General features: G+C 44.9%; 2 protein-coding genes across 2 annotated transcripts; both read right to left on the bottom strand.

Moving 5' to 3' along the window:
- Positions 1-455: 455 nt before the first annotated feature.
- On the bottom strand, positions 456-11,593 carry LOC136047770 (double-headed protease inhibitor, submandibular gland-like). The gene is made up of 8 exons (XM_065735066.1): positions 11,554-11,593; positions 3,873-3,895; positions 3,196-3,320; positions 2,903-2,948; positions 1,943-2,070; positions 1,782-1,824; positions 1,084-1,199; positions 456-615 (listed from the first exon to the last, which is right to left on the bottom strand). Exons 1-8 carry the CDS (start codon positions 11,591-11,593, stop codon positions 570-572), a joined length of 567 nt encoding a protein of 188 aa, XP_065591138.1. The 3' UTR covers positions 456-569.
- Positions 11,594-13,306: 1,713 nt separating this feature from the next.
- On the bottom strand, positions 13,307-18,864 carry LOC136047500 (ovomucoid). The gene is made up of 8 exons (XM_065734655.1): positions 18,684-18,864; positions 17,733-17,752; positions 16,864-17,000; positions 16,286-16,343; positions 15,881-16,017; positions 15,064-15,130; positions 13,929-14,038; positions 13,307-13,488 (listed from the first exon to the last, which is right to left on the bottom strand). Exons 1-8 carry the CDS (start codon positions 18,739-18,741, stop codon positions 13,443-13,445), a joined length of 633 nt encoding a protein of 210 aa, XP_065590727.1. The 5' UTR covers positions 18,742-18,864; the 3' UTR covers positions 13,307-13,442.
- Between the last annotated feature and the right edge of the window lie 378 nt (positions 18,865-19,242).

Genomic DNA, 19,242 nt, shown 5'->3' with positions numbered 1-19,242 from the left:
CCTATGAGATAGTCTCCTCCCTTTGCCATAAGCCTCCTTATAACGCACCGCCAGACTTGCCCATTGCCCAGGTGTATCAAAGCCATGTTTCCTCCATGCCAAGAGTCCACGCCAAGCTTCCTCCAAGGCTCCATGCTTCTACAGAGCCACATCCTGACCCTAAAAACAAATCCATTCACATGCTGTAAGACAGAACCAAGGAGAGTGGCAGTATTTTATAGCGATGTGTTTCCTCTTTGGATGGTTTGGAATAGGGTGACGCGCTTTCATGAGGGCTTAGGCTTTTGTGTGATGGGCGTTGCACTTTAGTCTTTATTGTGGTTTATTTCAAAACTTCTCCTGTCTGACAGATAAGTGCCTAAAAAGCCTGAAGACTTTTACCTCTGCCCTGGAAAAAATAATAATAACAATAAATAAAAAACCACACCAGTCCATGGCAAAGAGAGTTGCTGGCTTTGATTTACTGATGGGTCAAGGCAGAAACAATGTACAACAGGAAGCAGGGAAGAGTGTGTTGGAATTGCAGGCTTTGGAAGTGAAAGATGGGGGTAAAGGTTATGCTCCAGCACTCAGCATTCTCCATGGTGTCGGAGAGACAGAGATCCATGACTCCTCCTGCAGAGAAAGGTGGAGGCCCAAATCATCAACATGGAAGGTGGTTTTATAGCCCTGATGGTGCTCCTGCTGACTTCACACGGACAAACCAGTGTCGCATGCTGTCTCAGTTACCTCTCTCCTGATTCCCCAGGTTACACATTTTGTCATGTTAAAGAGATCTGGGACAAACACTGTTGGATACTCCTCCTAAAGTTACCATTCAAATTACTCTCAGAGGTATGGATCTGGAGTGCTATGAGCCCACGAATGAGAATGTGAGTTTAGTGGTGGGGGGAAGATACTCACCTGTGTTTATGATCTGCAGTGCTTGAGGAGGGCACAGCAGAGGGAGCAATGGGATCATGTTGGGCATGGGGACAGATTTACCAAGGGAATAACGGGAGCACAAGGGCTCCCTGGCAGCTTCTCCCTTTGTGCTCTGGCACAGCAGTGGATTCATGACTGTGTGGGGAGCACTGTACTTACAAAACCGCAGTGCAGAAGTGGCATTTGTTCCCATACGTTATGCCATCAGAGCCACAAAGGGGCATGTACTCAGCGGTGCAATAGAGATTGGTTCTCTTGAATTCACTGCAGTCAATCTGTAGGTAATGGAGCAACAACACATTGAGAAGTCTTTGTTTGCTATATATTCCTACACGAGTGCTTTATATTTATGACATGGCAAAGCATAATAACATTTTTTTCAGGTGCAGGCCTCTGTTGTTCTAGCAACTCTGCAAATCCTAATGCGGTTGCCCAGCAGAGCACAGAGTGAGACATCAGAGGGAAAAATCTACTCTCTGTACAGAGAAGGGCTGCTGAGAAGCAGTGTGTCACAAATGGCACAGTACGAAGCCCTCCTGCCCAAGTAGTGACAGCTGATCTGCATGAGCCCCACACTCCCAGGAGCAGTGAGCATCTCTGGCACAGCCACCATGTGAACAATGCTCTCAGCTTCAACCCCGTTCAGGAGCTGTGCAGGTGAGGCTGACACTGGAGTCAGGGGTTTTGTTCAGCATCTCCTGACCCTGGCATACTTGAGCTATTTTCCTCAAATCCTTTTTCCAGGACACATACACCAGCATGGTGAAGACATTGCTATTACACAGTTCAGACTCATTGAATCTGTGTTGTATAACGTATTATGACAACAGTTCATAGTGCAGACTTCTGAGCTTTACCTCGGAGTATTTTCCAGTGAGCAGATCTATGTCCTCTCCATTCCTTGGGGAAGAAAGCAAGTTGAGAATGAACCAGCACAGCACAGCCACTCCAGGAGCCTCAATATGCTCCAAACACCAACACTCAGATCCCAACACCCAACCTGTGACCCACCACTCACGCCACTGCCGAGCAGAAGGTGCACTTGTTGCTGTAGATGACCCCATTGGTGGCATGGAGTGGGCTGTACTGCTGGCTGCAGGCTGTCCCCAGCCCACCAGTTGCTCTCATGTAGCCAGTGCAATCAACCTGAAACAGCCACAGAACAACAGCCCTGTGTAATGGTGCGTGGTGTGAGAGATACCTCCCATCTCCCCGGGCTCGCAGTGAGTACAGCTGTATGGAGATGTGAGCTTCCAGCCCAACGCGGTGCAGCCAAGGGAGCACAGGCAAGTGAAATTCTGCCTTTCATGGGTTTTGTTGGTGTCATCTTGAGGCTTTCCGCCCCAAATGCCACCATGCAGGATCTGTGCCTAACATGCCCTACAGGGCAGCAACTGCCGCTGTGAAATGTCTGCTCCACTCGAAAATGGAGCTGACGCTCACCTTGGTGTTCCTGCCATTACTCTGAGTGTACTGAAGTGAAAATTGTAGCATTATGTTAAATTGCACAGCCAGAGCGTTTCTTTACATTATCTCTCTAATCTAAAAATAGAGACACTTCTCCACTTCGTGGTAGCTCCATGTATTGATAAACAAACCTCAGGGTACGTGTTCTGATGGAATCCTTTTTTTCTGTTACAAAACTGTGATTTAGTCAAAATCCAGACCTCCCCAGGGAATTTCTTAATTTCAACAAACTTCTAAGTCTAAAGGGAACTATTTCGACAACACTGAAGCATTACTGAAATAAAAAGATTCTGTTTTTAAGTCAGCTGCACTACACAAGATAATGTCTCAAAACTCACTGATGCACTGTTTAAAATGAAATTAATATATATATATACACATCTTGACGATCTGAAATTCTTCCTTTTTACCACATTTCTGATGGGTTTGGAGCTGTATGTTTTAAATGCATAATTAGTGCTAGGAAGGGATTCTGCCATCTCACAGCACAGTGTCTGAGCTGGGACCATACCTTCACGCACCTCCCATCGTGCTTCTTGTAAACCGCCCTGCTCTGGCTAGGAGAGAAGGAAAGGAAGGGTTAATGTGGTGGTGCAGTGGAGTCACCTCACTCATCAAGCCTCCCTGGTCCAAACCCCACTAATTAATCAAACTCAGGACTTTTGACGAGGAAGAGACACAGCCTGCACGCTGGGAAGACAGAAACAGGAAAAATTGAACCCACCCGCGATTAGTCACAATTCAAAAGGCTTTTGTCTGCCACCTGTGCCATCATTATGGGTAATAGGGTAATCCCGTACTCACAGCATTTGTCTGCAGAGCGAGCACTCGTTGGGGTAGGTGACGTTATCGGTGCCACAGACGGGCTGGAAGACCCTGGGACAGGCGAGGTTCCTGCTGCCTGACAGCCGGTACGCATCACAGGAGGGCTGGGAAAAGCACAGAGGGACAGTTCTGCAGGGGAAGGGAGGATCTGCCCATGTCCACTGTGTTTTCCACGCATAGCCATGCTGCAGGGGGTCATTTTATTTTCTGTCATTGGAGAAGTGGGAGCAAATTACAGTGTTCCTTACAGTATGCATGAGCACAGTTTCTCTGCCGAGGCTTTTGGCACTGCAGACACGCACGACTGACAAAAACGATCGGTCCTCAGGGAATCAGGCAGGGGAGATATTGAGGCAGTTAGTGAAAAGCTGTGCAGATTTTCTGCTGGCACACTGCGCCACGCCAGCTCCCACTCTGCATTATTAATTGCCAACTTTTATCACCAATGTGGTATGTTATCTTTCTCTGACAAAGATGTTTTCTCATTTGCTGGGGGAAAATGACATAAAATTCCTGGGGGCCCATTTTCTTCTTTCCTTTCTTATTTTATTTTCCTTTCTTTTCCCTTAAGACTCCCTTAGGATATGGTGTGAGTATGAATTATTCATTCGTTCATTGAAACCACAACTAAACGATGCAGAAGATCTACTACTCACCCACTGCTGACCAGAAACAATATCTAGAAAAAATGGAGATGATAAAAACAAAAATGTTATAGGATCCTTGATTTAAATCCCTCTAGAATTATCAATTTTCCTACAGTCATCACTTTTTTTTTTTTTATTAACTGGGAATTACTTGTTTCCTAAATATTTTATCCAGTTCAAATAAGCAAATTACACCCTATGATTAAAAAAAAAAATCAATTATTGGTGAAAATACAAACTTTGACTCACTAAGGAAGAAATAGGGTATAAATTTCTCCTTTTGCAGCACTATGAGGCTTACTGAGGATAATAAGTTTATGTCAGACAGAGGCCTCCTGCTAGAATTACATAAATATTTGCACAAAGATAAAGTTCATTAGAAAGAGAGCTCATGTTTTACCAAACCATCACTTCTCCAGCAGGCTGAGCTCTCTTTTAGGATTCTAAAGGCATCCTGAACCACATTTAGTTCAGTAGGAGTAGAGATATAAGCAGAGAATGTAATAAAAACAACTTACCACAAAAGGAGCTGAGAAGCACTAATCCAAGGAGGGCAGCAGTTCCTGTTGCCTTCATGGCAGAGATGGCTGTGCAGCCTGTTACTTGCAGATCTGTTGCTCCTGAGGTCAGCAGAGATGTTTCTCTGCCTTCACTCTCCAGACTTTATACATACATTTCCCCAACCTTGTGTAGTCATCAGGTGAAGTAATTATTTGCTCTGTAAGCTAAAAAAAATGTATTGATTATTGAGTTGAGCCCTAAAGAATACTTGTTTGTTAGAGAGATGCCCAGCAGAATTAAACAAAAACGTGAACTACACCCAGCTTGTTAAGAAAGGTGCCCTGCTGTACAATGAGTGATTTATGCTGCCCAAACAACAGCACTGTCTCAATACTAGATGTTGTGAAATTATGTATGGAAGTTGGCAAAGCAAAAAGCTAATTTGATGAAAGCATTTGAGCTCGTGCACGCTATATTACACATGCTACACCATGTTTGGGCTCCAGGAGACTTTTATGGTACAGTAGAACTGGACATCCTCTGTTTTTACAGAGGTAAAGTCTAGGGCTTGGCAGGCAGCAGTGTCTTATGAAGATGCTGAGGGCACAGTGAATTTCTCCACAGTCTCTTTTGTTTTTTGCTGGTGCACGTGACTTCTCACAAAGAAGGATAAAAACAGTCATCGTAACAGAAAAGCATTACCTAAGACTTCAGAAGCATGAGGGACATGTCCACGTATAAGGAGGAATTATTCATCTGTTGGCAATCAACGTGAACCCGATTAAGAAACAATGAGAATAGCAAACCTTAAATCTTGTTTCATCTTAGTGGCAGCAAGAGATGTTCTGCACAGATGAAAAGGGCTTGCTTAAGACTCAAGGAATGCATAAAACCATTGCAGCCACAGCAAACAGAAGGTGAGTCCACACATCCCCCCTTCTATCACATGACTACATTTAGAGAGCCACATTCCTTAAAACATATCTTGCAGCTGAGTGAAGAACAGAGGCTTCACTAAGTGGTTCAACGCTTGTCACAGATACATGGCAAAACAATTATCACAATGAACACATTTTTGACAAGATTGTAATGAAAAGGAGTGAGGATGGAACACATTTGTGCTTTAGAAGAAGCTTGATCCACACGTGTGGCTTAAAGGCAGTCTACATTTTAAATAGGAAATCAGAACTGTTTTTCTTATTATCCTAGGAGGTGTTCGAGTCTTAGCATGGGAACATAAATCATAAAAATGCAGCTGAAAGCGTAAGGAGCTGCAGTCACAAAATAGAGCTTGTAGGCTTTGGCCTGTTCATGTCAATGAAATCATTTTCCTGAAAAATAAATGAGTAATGTTCTTTGGAGCTCATTCACAAATATCAAGAGTTGAAGGGTTCCTTTCAAAGCTGTTTCTGTTGTATTCTTAGCATCCTGAGCGACGTGACTGTCAGATTTCTTGAACTGATCAGAAGCATATTTGGAAGGCAAGCAGTAATCACTGAAGCATTAATATTGATTTTTCCCCAGGGACAAGAATGCCTGAGCTGAAAATGAAGCTTCCTCAGAACTTGCACCAGCCATCAACAGAGATCACGGAATAGCTTAGGTTGGAGGGGAACTTAAAACCCACCCAGTTCCAGCCCATGCTGTGGGTTGACTCACCCACCACTCACCAGCTCAGGCTGCCCAGGGCCCCAGCCAACCTGACCTTAGGCATCTCCAGGGACGTGGCACACACAGCTTCACTGGGGAGAGAGCCTCACTGCAGAAGCAGCAGTGCTAGAGGAGCACAGCCTACCCCCTCTTCAACCCTGCGACCCCACACCCAGGTCTGACAGCCTCAGACCTCAAACGCTGTGCTTCTTCTCTCTGTCCTCCCAGGCTGAACTCCATCTCGTTCTCTCAGAGCTTTGGTATATTGTGGAGATTGGTGTTATCCTCCTGTGTGGCCAGCACCTATCCTTCATTAACAAGCTCCCTCTGGGAGACCTCTGATCCTCTGCAGGCCTAGGGAGCCAGCCAGCCCTGCACCAGGAGCAAGGACTGAGTCTTGCTACAGGGTCTATAAAATAGGATGAGATAATTGGTAGCAGTTAGGGCAGGGCAGCTGGGTGAAGTGTTACATGGGATTGCATAAAGAGCTTGATTAATAAGAAACAGCAGGGAATGGGATAGAAATAATTGCTGATCAGCAGATGGGTTGACGCAGGCATTAAGAAGAATGAAAAACAACTGTCTCAATGCATTTGGAGGAGTGAGCTTCAGGAAATGCCATACACATTGCACATGGGAAGAGGAAGATGAACGTACCTGCCCAAATCCCTGCGTGTTGCTGGAGTTTTGTGATGTTGGTTCAATAAAGTGAGTTTATTTCTAGCCTTTTTTTCTGCAGATGTAAGATCCATAGGAAAGGCCAAATAAAGCTCCTTCTGCTGTTTCAAGTTCTGAGATGGTAATCGTATTCAAGCAGATTCTAGCCACGTGAATGGGAAAACACTGGCAGTCACACGATGCATTCCCTTGTGCTTCAATAAATTTCCAGTAACCTTGGAAATTCTCCCCAGTTTAGCATTATGCCATCTCATATCAGTGCTATTTTCTGAGAATTTTTTCCTCTGCTCTTGAGATTCTTTATCTCAAAGAAATCCATAATCTACCATGACCTAAAAAAGATTTCCATTAATTTGCCATGCTTTACAGGCTGCGCTGCCGCAGGGACGAACACGCGACGCTTTTCCTTTCCCCTTCTGGACCCACTGCAAGATGGAGCAAAACAGACTGTTGTTACCGGAGCGATACACACGGGGGCAGGACTGGATCTCCTATGAGGACCGGAATTCAATTTAGAGCCAGTAAAGCCTCTGCTCTAAGCCGCACTCTTACGATATTTCTCCTTGCAGCTCAGCTATCTGATTGCTGCCTGCATATCTCCTGCTGCTTAAGCACAGATGATATCTCAGGGAAGAAGGGTGTCTGGAATTATTTGGCTTATAGCAAAGCGCTGAGGATCTGGCCCAGTGCATCCAAATCCCTCAGTTCCATCACTGCAATAGCTGTGACACAGCCAGACCTCAAAACAGCATCTCCAGGTGGTTTTATTTTAAAGCATAATTTTATTTTTCCCCATATTGACAAACTACTTATGCTGCTGAAGCCCTGGGGAAAAGCTGCATCAAGAGCAAGGTGTAGACTGGCCCGAGATGTGTTCTGGCCAGCAACAAGTAGAGCAGTGCATAAAACAGAAAAACTGATATAAAATGGAGCAGAACTAAACAACTGTGTGCAATGCATTAATCAGTTTGTGGGGTAATTGAATGGCATTTCCTAAATTCACAGACACCTAATAATGACACAAAGTGCTGAGGTACCTCTAAAGAACTGTGCCATAAAGCACCTCGGTAGGCAGAAAATATTTCCTGCCTGGAATTTCCTGGAGGGAGAGTTAAATTAGTAATGATGAGAGGATATTGTGTTGTTGTGTCAGGATTTTATTGAGCAGCAACAACAACAAACTAATAATTTTCAGTGATGGTTGTGACAGAGCCTTGTCCTCCCCGCCATCCTGCAGAGCTGCACCTGGTGCAGGGATGGGGGTAATGCTGGGGTCACATGCTGCCCTCTGCCACCTCATCAGCAGAGCAGCTCCATGGCAGGATGGGAGATCTGTTCCATCTCTGCTCCCATTTTCCACTCTATGACCTGGGTTTTGCTGTTCAGAGATCATGGTCGCTGCAAGATGCCCTCTGAAGATTGCTGGGACCCTGAGAGCAAGTGTGATCATCACTCGTCTCCAAGACAGCAAGGTTCCTTGAGGCCCTCCTCTTCCTCATTGCTCTCCTCATCTTCACTCGTATCCCACATAGGGGCTTGGCACTGAATGGCTGCAGAATTGGAAGGAAGCTGTCTCCCTTCGGAGAGCTGCTCTCTCTGCTCTCTGCAAAGTGACACATTGTCACTTAAGATCATTAACTATTTGACTGTGAGCCCGCAGCCCGTACGGCACGCCGCACTGCTGGCACTTTGCTGTTAATGAATAATAAATTAACACTATGACTCTGAGCCCTTTCTTTCATCAGCCAAGATTTCCAGAGGCCCAAGAATCTCAAAGGATCCTCTACAAGCGACAGCTGACGTAATTAACTACAAGCAGCAGCTAAGTGGTGGGTGAGGTGATAAACGGCTGCAGCAGCTCCTGCATGCGGTCCTCTGAGCATCACGTAGTGTACCGTATCCCACCCCCAGTGAGCACCATGAGCTCAGATGCAGGCAGACAGGCAGATTTGAGAGCTGTGAAATCATCAAATGGCTTGGGTTGGAAGGGACCTTAAAGCCCATTTACCCCAACCCCTGCCTTGGGCTGGCTGCGCCCCACCAGATCTCAGGCCTGGATGCAGCACTGTATGTGCATCCCCACGACAGCAGAGCCAATGGGGACAGTCACCTCATCACCCTGCTGTCACCCTTCTGTTGGTGTAGCCCAGGTGGGAAAGCATCCCATCCTCTGCTTTGGGAGGCAGATGAGGTGTTTGCGGAAATGCTTCACTCACCCATAGGTACCCACCACCTCTTTCTTTTCAGCTGCTAAGGAGTCAGACAGTGTCTGCACAAGATGCCCTGAGCATTGAACTGAGTCTCATCCTTAGCACTGGTTTTCTTTTGGAAATCTGGAAGAAAGCAGACAGACGCTCATGGCCTTTTGGAGGGCTTGATTTCTTCATAAATCAGGCAATCCATTCTTCCTCCCTGTAATTTACCCATTAATACCTACACCCCAGGACTGTTGCAGTGATGCAATCACACAGCATCTTTAAAAAAAGAAAAAGAAACAAAAAGAAAAAATGGCATGATACATAGTATTAAAGTAAGACCTAAATACTGAAGGTTTTTTTTTTTTGAGCATAGCTTCAGGCTGTATCAGGAGCTTTCAAAGTTTGGGATGAGGCTTTAGGGCAACATATAGGGCCGTTATAGCAAACACAGCCAGAGAGGGTCCTCCTTTCTGAGCTGGAACCTGATGGGTGTGATGTGAGCACTGCAGAGGGCACAGCAAGGCAAGAGCCCAGTGAGTTCTGCAGGGAAAGAACTCAGACCTCAGAGAGAGTACCTCAGCACTTCTGCTGTGCATCTCTCCCTCTGCTTAAGGATACATCACAGAGGAACTTAACCAAAATGGAACATTCTGAAAACTACTCCAGCTATTTCCTCTTATTACTAACATTCAAAGACATGATAAAGACTTAATTTAAAAGAAGAACAAATAGGCTGTAGGAAATAGACTGTATTTGCTGGAAGCGAGCTCTTCAGTAAATTACCTAATGTGGAAATGAAGATCTTTGCTAAATGTTACTTCTTTATACCTGAAAGAAAGGAATTCCTGGTAAGCTCTCCCAGTTAAATATATATATATATATATATATATATATATATATATATATATATATATATATATATATTACTCTTGCTAGGAGAAGAGGAAAACACATAAAACAACCTTATATCTCCAACTGCTCCCCAAGGTTGATAAGACAGTTCAAGTTCACCACTTAGATGGTGAAGAGATTTCTTTTCATACATCCCTAAATATACTGCAGAATAAACATTTGTTGGCATATGTTACGCCATCAGACCCGCAGTGTGGGATGTACTCTCAAGAGCAGAAATTGCGGGGTACGGCGCAGGCACTGCAGTCACCCTGTGGATCGATGCAGCCTTGTGTTCACAAAAATACCCTCAGCAGCAGATCTATCAGCAGGGCAGTGCCAGGAGAACCCCCAGCCCTGGGCTTCCCCCAGCACTGACCATCAGAGGATGTCAAAAAGAGCTTAAGGACGGGGCAAGAATAGCGTGGTACATTCCTGCAGTGCCCTTTCAGCCTCCAGTGATGTAAATCCCATGTAAATAGCTTAAATGCTGCCACAGTAACCGTGACAATATCTTGGACACCAACTGAATGCTGCACTGTTTATTTATTTATTTATTTTAAACTATCAGATGAAAATGGCCATTTCACTTGGTAATATCTGTAGCAAATATTGTTCAGGCCATGGGATGACTCAGGGTTTTCAAACGCTCGATCGCAATGCGATTAGTAATGATTTATACAGAAACTGCTTTCAGGAAAGAAATGATGGAGAAAAACTTGAAAGATCTGACCCTTTCCTTCAGTGCTGTGGGATCTGGAAAAAAATAAATAAAAAGAACGAAATAGGACGTGTGGCACAAATACAATTCATCTCCTCCGTTAGTGTTAAAATCCGTGAGTGCATGTCCTGAATAAACAACTTTCAATTCAGTGTATGACTCTCAGACAAAAGGAATTTCAGGCAAAATTTTGTGCCACGCTGAGTGTTTACAACATTGATTCTGCACTACATTTTTTCTCAGGAGGGTTACAGCCCGGGTGGAGAAGGATGTGCGAAATGAAAGAGAAGAAGAGAAAGCAATTTTCTGTGATTCACAGGATGAACAAGGACAGGTACTCAGAGATAAGCAAGTTATTGGGGAAGCAGGGCCACAGAGCTGGCAGGGACTGGTGGCAGCTCCTGCGTGCAGCTCCACAATAGCACTGAAATAACAGGAGGACTCAGCGAGGTGTAACTCCCCTAACGCTGCTACAACCGCTCAGGCTCTCCAACTGCATCTCAGTTCAGGATGACTGCAAGAAACGTTCTCTTCCATTCAGTAAAATAATTTGTGATTCTGCAGTGTTTCAGAGGTTCAATAGTGGATGTCGGAGTCGCCGGGTGGTACCACATACATGTCACTGCTTTCATTATGCATAAACTAGCACCGAGCGCGGAGCTGTTCCCACAGTTGTTCTTACCCACTCAGTTCTGTTGCTAAAATATTACCCCATAAGTGATAGTCTTTGATGTCAAGTCTTTTCAACACCATCTCTCTAGGAGTAAATAAGTCCTTGTAGAACACAGCTCTTTCCAGTCTGAGGATGTTTGTTGTGTTTTTACAGCCAGCACTCGAAAAAGCATGGAGCAGGAGCACAGCCACTCACCTGGGCAGCAGCAAAGGGCAGAAGTGCATGGTGCTCATGGAATGCAGCCTTTCTGCCCCTGGATGGCAACCTGATCTGTGTGTGCGTGGCTGTGTACATTCACAATTGGTTTATCCACCCTTACTCTGAAATAACCAGCGTTTCTGCTCTGGTGTCAGAGTTGTAAATCTTGATGGCACTTACACAGGTAAGCCACAAAGAATGTTTCATTATCAACAGCCATCGCAGGTTTAAATATGTGAAGTACACCCTTGGCTTCATTATTTCCAGTGAAGTGTGTGACAGGTGCCTTCTGAAGGACCATGGAAAATTCCTGTGAGCAAAAGGGCAACTGTACAAACCTGAAGAGAGAATGCTGCTGGATTTCCTCCATGTGCATGTTATCAGGGCTAATTTATATGCAGTGCTTTCTTGGTGTTGCTGGCAAAATGCTGTTGAGCTGAAATGAATGGCTTCCAGAGTGGAAAGTCTTAATTGCCATGCTTTATCCCAATAGAATCACAGAACTGTTGAAGCATTTGAGTCAGAAGGGACCATTGAAGCCCATCTGGTCCAACCCCCTGCAATGGATAGGGGTACCCACAGCTCCATCAGTGCTCAGAGCCCCTCCAGCCTGACCTTGGCTGTCTCAAAGGATGGGGCACCACCACCTCCCTGGGCAACCTGTGCCAGTGACTCTTCACCCTCTTCATAAAGAACTTCTTCTTTATATCCTGTCTAAATCTCCTCTCTTCTATTGTGTAACCATTTTCCCTTGTCCTATCAATGATGCCTCATCAAGTACTAGTAAATCCAGGAAAACTCTGAACTGGGAGAGTGAGCAAGAGAGGAGGAGCCAGAGGCTGAAGGGAGTCTTGGAGCTGAACAAGTGATGGAAGAAGTTTTATGGGCATTTGCAAAGAACTAACAATTGCTATTTTCCCTAAAAGCCATTAGCATTGTGGAGTAGATTTGCAGCAGCAGACTGATAGCCTGATGATGACAGAATGATATGAGGCCCACAGCCTGGATCCCAGAAAAGTTCAATCCAAACTGGAAATCACTGCTTCATCCATCTGCCCATCTCAGCTTAAATCCTTTGTTTTACCACCAAAGCATCCTCGTTTTGAATGACTTCATCCCATCAAGGAAAAGAAATGCTTAAGGGAGGCATTATTTTATATAACTTTTATTAAAGTTTCTCTCATGTGGATCAAGAAAACAACAGTTCAGTACACCAACAAAAGACAAAAGCAAAATAAATGTCACTGACAATGCACCAATGACTGAGGTCACACTCTCAAAAGCAGAGGGATACTTCATCCCTGGGTTGCAAAATGCTGCTCAGATACTTGGGCTGGCAAGGACTATTATCTGAAAAGACAAGTAGGTAAGAGCAGAACCAGGCCTAGGAGGGCATTCATCTTAAAACACTTGGAGGTTGTTAAAGGACAATTCTAAGAGGAGAAAAAACTTGCAACACCATTTGGAGGACACAAACATGTAGGCAGGGCATGCTTACATGCCTTAAAAACATTCCCCTCACTAGCTGCTATGCCCATGGGTACGGACCATGCGCAGGAGGCCATGGGATCGGCCCTGGCTTTGGCCACCACCGTGCCCTGAGCTGCTTTCTTTGCTAATGCTGCACAGGGAAAGTACACCACATGTACCATAGGAGAGCTCAGCCAGCATCAGCAGTTCGGAGCAGTATTTCAGCTGTCTAAAAGGGTCTGAACACTAATGGAGGCTGACTATCATTTATACGCAAAGTCACACAGCCGAGGTTTATGCATCTGTATTTAATTTTCTGCCTTTTATGACAGGGATGAGAGCAAGATGTTGTTCTTGTTATACCCCAGAGCCATGAGCATGGAACATATTGAGTCTGGTATCACCATCCAACAAATCAGAAGAAAACATTGCATGAGACAGAGCATTAAACAAGACAAAGTAGTGTTGCTGATTTAGTTTATTGAGAAAGAAAATCAGGAGTGAGCTGAGCTCCCCAGAGTGCGAGATGAACTGAGGTGAGACCTCTCGCTGGGATTTGCCAGTGGGGATCCTGTGGTGAATTCTCTCAGCACTGATATTCAGCATTTTCCAAAATGGCTTAAAGTGAGAGTCCCGTTGCTTTCCCTGAAAGAGATGACAGGAAGAAGTGGGTTAGACACAGAGCTGCAGAGCCCTGCCTGCTGCGCTCTGTCCTACAGCAGGCAGGAGATGGGATCCTGCCCAGAGCCCAAGAACTGGGAGACTCAGTTACTACCTGATTATTAAGAGGTGAATGAAATCGTTTAACCTCTTCTGAAAAATATTTTTGGGGAACGCCAATGAAACCCCAAATTAGATTTTCTTTGCAGCAAGGAAAACTTCCCTTAAGGTTAATGGTGTTCAAAACATCCATCCTAACAAACCAGACATGCACTGATGAAAAAAACTGAATGGCTGGCATGATGCCTGGTGTTCTTTTCTGCTCCCAAATCCTGGTCAGCAATCAGCAACAAAAGCAGGAACTGTACAAGCTGGTGCCTGCAGGAGGCAGCCGACAACGTGAATGTAACCAGGGCTGTACGTACACGACTGCATTGCAGAAGTTGCACTTGTTGCCATATGTTTTGTTGTCGGAGCCACAGATAGGTACGTATTCCAACGTGCAGGCAGGCTTAGGGTATTCGCTGCAGTCAACCTGCAAAAACACAATTCAAATGTGAAGGATAAGAAGGAATTCATAGCTGAAGAGCTTCAACCCCTCCCTAGCTACAGCTGCAGTGACGACGATAATGATCTAACTAAAAATAATTAACTTCCTTGCATGATCTGATATAAACTGGATGTCCTTTCTCCCATGCTAGATTTAATAATACAAAAATGGAGCATAATTTCCTGTGTAAGAGATGCATATCACAGCCTGACTGCTGCATTTTGAGATGCAGCAGCAGCTCGCACCATGAACGTGCTATGCTTATGATCACGTTGCACTGTGTTTCTGACCTGTTCAGGAAATTAAATGGAAAAAAACATTGGTGTCTGGAGAAGAGGCAGCACTGATACCTTTGTTATGGTCTAGCATCTCTCTCACAGGCTTTAAACAAAAATCAGCACTTATCTGGGTACTTGGAGAATGGGATTTGTTTATTTGTGAAATGAGTGCTATGTTTGCTGAGGGACATTGTAGTAAAAGAAAAAAAAGAGAGAGGGGGAGAGAGAGACAGAAAAAAGATAAAACCACCACCATATATACAGGTCTAGAAAGAGGCTGGAGAATTCCATGGGAGCGACATCCACCGAGGCTTACTGATCACATAGAGATCACACCTGGCCGAGTTGCATAGCTGCAATGTGGAAGAGTGTTTGGGAAGACCCCTACACACTCACCCTGCTCTTACTCCCACCTACTCAATTCTTATGAATGCTGTGAGAGTGGACTCCATGTCAAACCGTCATGGGTTTGATGGCCCATTGGTTTGACTGCCTAAAACCATTCTCAGTTCTGCCCTCGTGGATTATTTCTGCTCCTGGTATTTTACTGATCCTTTCCTGTGCAGTCATCCTCTTCCCTTCCTGACGTTACTGTGGATAATGTGTATTACGTGTGCAGAAAGTAAAATCTCTGTGCTGAAGCACAAGTGATGCTCCTGAGGCTACTACAGATGCTGGCCAAGTTTCCCTTGACATCAGTGGGACCAGAACCTGCTTCATTGTGCAACTCACACTCACTGCAGCAAATTCCTTCCTACATCCACCATCATGCTTCTTGCCAACGCTGGTCCCTTGCTCTCTGAAAGGAAAAAAATCCACGTTAGGGTGCTGTGCCTGCATCCTGCAGTGCTGAACTTCACATCCCTGCAGTGCTGATGGGCTGCAGATGTCCAGTCAATGTTGTGCCCACACTGCTCAAGATATCAGCCCTGTAAGCACCCCTGCCTCCCTGGCATTAATAGAATAACATAATGGCTTGGATTGGAAGTGATCTCAAAGATCACCTAGTTCCAAACTCCCTGATACTTCATGGGACTTGGAGTACTGAGGTCCCCCCTGGATGTAGGATGGTATCTGATGGTCCTGAAGTCAGAGATAATATTACTCTCTGACACTCTGGTTCAACAAATCAGGTGTTGTGGGAGGTGATGCTATGTACCATACCGCTGTAGTATTGCATGAAGCAAAGGATGAGAGGTAACAGGCTGTCATGACCTAGGAGCTAAGTTGTGTGGCAATACAGGTGGACCAGGGAGTCACTGCTGTCCTCTGCAAGGTAGCATGTGCCACACAGACCCTTTCAACTTAGTTAACAGAGGACAGAGCTCTTCTCTTAAGTCCACACCCAGCTTCCTACTTCTCTCTCAAGATCAAAGGCACAGTTCTCTTTCTAATCAGAAAGAAAAAAAACATCTGGTTATCAGAGAGAGGAGGGATGGAGTACATGAGCCATACAGAAAAAGCATCATGGGAAATCCCAGTGTTCAGAAGAGTGGCTGCCGGGAACACAGGACCCATTCCTGCCAAGGGAGATCTGCACAGTACTTACACACTGTGGGCACAGAGCAGACACTCATTTTCGTAGGTGACCCCATCAGTACCACAGACAGGGCTGAAGGCCTTGTTGCAGAGGATCAGCACTTTGCCTTCCTCATTTGTCGTGTTGGGATACCTACTGCAGTCAACCTGTGGAAGGAGCACACAGCAAAGTGCTAGTGAGGGCTTACAGTGACCATGTAGACCAGGGGAGTGCGTGCGTTGGGCCTCCTAGGATGCCATCTCAGCAGGAAAAATGCTTTTTTGTGTGTGTGTTATTGGGACGAAACTTCACCTGAAGATGATCAATACAAGATTCTGACATCTCACATGCCCTCTTATTCAGCATTTAAATTATTTATTGCGCAAGTCAATAATCAGCTTCGGCTGCACAAAGGGTGAACTTGGTTTCACTTACAGGAACAGCTTCTTTGCATTCTCCATCATGCTCTTTGCTGATATTGGTTCCATATGCTCTAGAGAGGGAAAACAGACATTAGGAAGCTCAGCAAAGACTTCTTATTACTGGGAATATGTACCTAATGCAATGAGACTGAGTCTTGCTAAGTCATCTTTGCATATATATATATATATGTATATATTTGTACTGGAGAGAGTAGTGCCATGCTCCCCAGCAAGTGAGCAATAAGTGGTTGGCAGGGATTTAAAGACCCTGAGATCTTTAGGACTGTTTTGGACCATCCAGACTGGAGCATCTCTCCATCATTTTTGCTGGGATGAAATTTGCCCTAAGGGCTGTCATCTGCCTCATCCCTGAGATGGAGGAGAAAAATCTGAATAAATTACATCAACAAAAAAGACACAGTAACCAAAGTGATGTCTAGGCAACGGAATGTCACGCAGTGATATTCAAGCCTGCTCTGAAAGAGTTGACATAAGTGACATGTGACAGATCACAGTTTGTTGGAAAGGGGTGCTGCCATGAGCCCTAAGCACAACTGCTTGCTTGCAGGATGAGCTCTTTGCAGTACACACATGTTGTAGGAACACAGCAAGCACTCGTTGCTGTAAGTGACTCCATCGGTACCACAGATGGCCTGGACCTCTTCGGTGCAGACCAATACATCTTTGCCTTCCTCGTTTGTAGTGTTGGGAAACCTACTGCAGTCCACCTGTCAAAGGAAAATACAGCAACAGCATGAAGTAACATTTTATAGTTATCTCTCTCATTTTCAATGGGACAGTGATCAGACCCAGTCTCATCTCCATGCAGTGGGAGAGGGTCGGGCAGTGTGGTTACAGCCATTCAGCTCCCCATGTGATAAACCAGCAGGGATCTAGGGATCTATCACAGCCCCCAGGCACTATTTTGCAAAGCCTGAGAGATGGCCCCTCCAGTATTCTTCCATTGTTACTCATTCATTATCAACACACAAATATGTTCATTCAAAATAATAAGTCTAACACCCTGGGGTTTGGAAGCTGGAGTGCCTCACAGTATTTTCTTTCAGTAGGTTGCTTTGGGGTAGGTTTTTTTTTGCTATAGTCTATTGCCATCAGTCTAGAGCTGATCATATGGATGGGGCTTTGAGTAACCTCGTCTAGTGACTACAGCAAGGGTTGGATCTAGATGATCTTAAAGGTCCCTTCCAACCCAAACCATCATAGTATTTCATAGACCATATGACCATCTAAAAGCTTAGACCAGTTCAGGGTTGGTCAGAAATTAATTCATCCAACAATTTTGTATCACTGCTACATTCAGTACACACAGCATAGATGTAGAGCTCAGAACTGCATAATTTAACATTTTGCACTGTGGGATCTGATCACAGCGATACTAATTAAGACAGGGAAAAAAATGAGAAAAGAAAAAGGAGGACAGAAAGAACTCTCTTACTCACCTCAACCCCAAAGGCAGCATCTGGGGGAAAAAAAGGGGGAACAACAGTGTGAAACAAAGCCAGTGAGATCAATGAGACCTCAGCTAGCTGAAATTTACATGTGAAACTCCACAGAGAACAAAACTGGGTGATTTCCACCGATTCAATTCTTGAACTAAGTAAACCTATATGATTTTTTTAGCGTTGATAAGCATAATTTAGTCTCTTATTGCTGACTGATGAAACATGTTCTTGAATAGCTCTGCTCTTAAAAATAAAAAATGAAAAGTTAAGATATAGGTTAATTTATTAATTGAGAAATTAATATTTTTTCCTTCCTTATCTATTTACACATCCGTTTTGTCCCTAGAAAACATCTATCACATATCTGAAAAGAAACCTGAGTCAATACAGATAAATGCAAATGCAAATAGTCATATACAGGATAAGCAAACATACACAGCATCTGTTGTCAGGGATATACATTTTAAAGAAGCTGAGTGTAAGAAATAAACCACGCTTGTCTTTGACTTGGTAATTTCATGAGATGTAAATACAGAAGGAGAACATCAGATCCTGGCTTGTTTGCATCTCTTGTTTCTCCATTAGCAGCAAAAGCATTGCAGGAAATCTGCCAGGTTCCTGCACAGAGCTTGCCTGTGCTGTGACAGTGTTTTCCTGACTAGTTCCTGGAGGTCTGACCACCTTGTTATGGCATCGTTTCAAGCATTTATCCATTCTCTGTGACTGTGCAGCAAATGCAAACAGTGTAACAGTGCTGGGGGTGCAAGAAGTGTGCTGGGAATAGAGAACCCAACGGCCAGCACAACATCCATTTAACACCAGTGCACCCAGCAGCCTTTGCAGGCTCTTTGCAGGGGAATCTCTGTCTGATGGTCACTACCTTGTTCTGATAAGGAGAGCCAGGACTGCCAGGCACAAAGGCCCTGCAGCACTCTGGGAGTTACTCACCTGGGAGGAAGCCACAAAGCGCAAAAGAGAACAGCACAAAGACGTGTGCCATGGCCATGGTGAGGCACTGCCGGGGTCTGCAGGCGGCTGCCGGCACTCTGCTCCTGAGATGGTCCCCCCTAGTCTGCCTGCAAATATATACAAACACAGCACCTGAACTGTTCAACTGGAACACAGGGCAGCCAACTGAATCTGTCAGCGGCACAATGAGGCTGGTAATATTTATCGAGGTCCTGACCTCCAGGTAATGGTCTGCGTCTCCCAGGCAATTGATTTTGGCTGGACACTTGGTTAATAGCTTGAGACAAGTGTCACATGCTCTCAGTAGTCAAAACCAAACAAAGAGCATTTTGGACAAAAGAAACCTCTTGAGGACTTGGGTAGAACCCTAAATAGCACAAAACACTGAGTGGAGCAAGAGACAGGTTCTTCACTCATTTCTGCATCCACATCTCCCAGTAGGGAAAAGCTAAGGCAGAAGCTCAGGACCATCATGCCTGCAGCTCTGCTTTCCATGCAGTTCTACATTCTTGGATATTCACCACAAGTTAAGAGCACA

Source organism: Cyrtonyx montezumae, unplaced genomic scaffold (assembly GCF_038088225.1).
Source record: "Cyrtonyx montezumae isolate F1298 unplaced genomic scaffold, pur_monq_1.0 scaffold_18, whole genome shotgun sequence".
NCBI classification, from domain to species: Eukaryota; Metazoa; Chordata; class Aves; order Galliformes; family Odontophoridae; genus Cyrtonyx; species Cyrtonyx montezumae.
The sequence above is the reverse complement of the archived record's forward strand: the minus strand, read 5'-3'. Positions and strand labels throughout refer to the sequence as shown.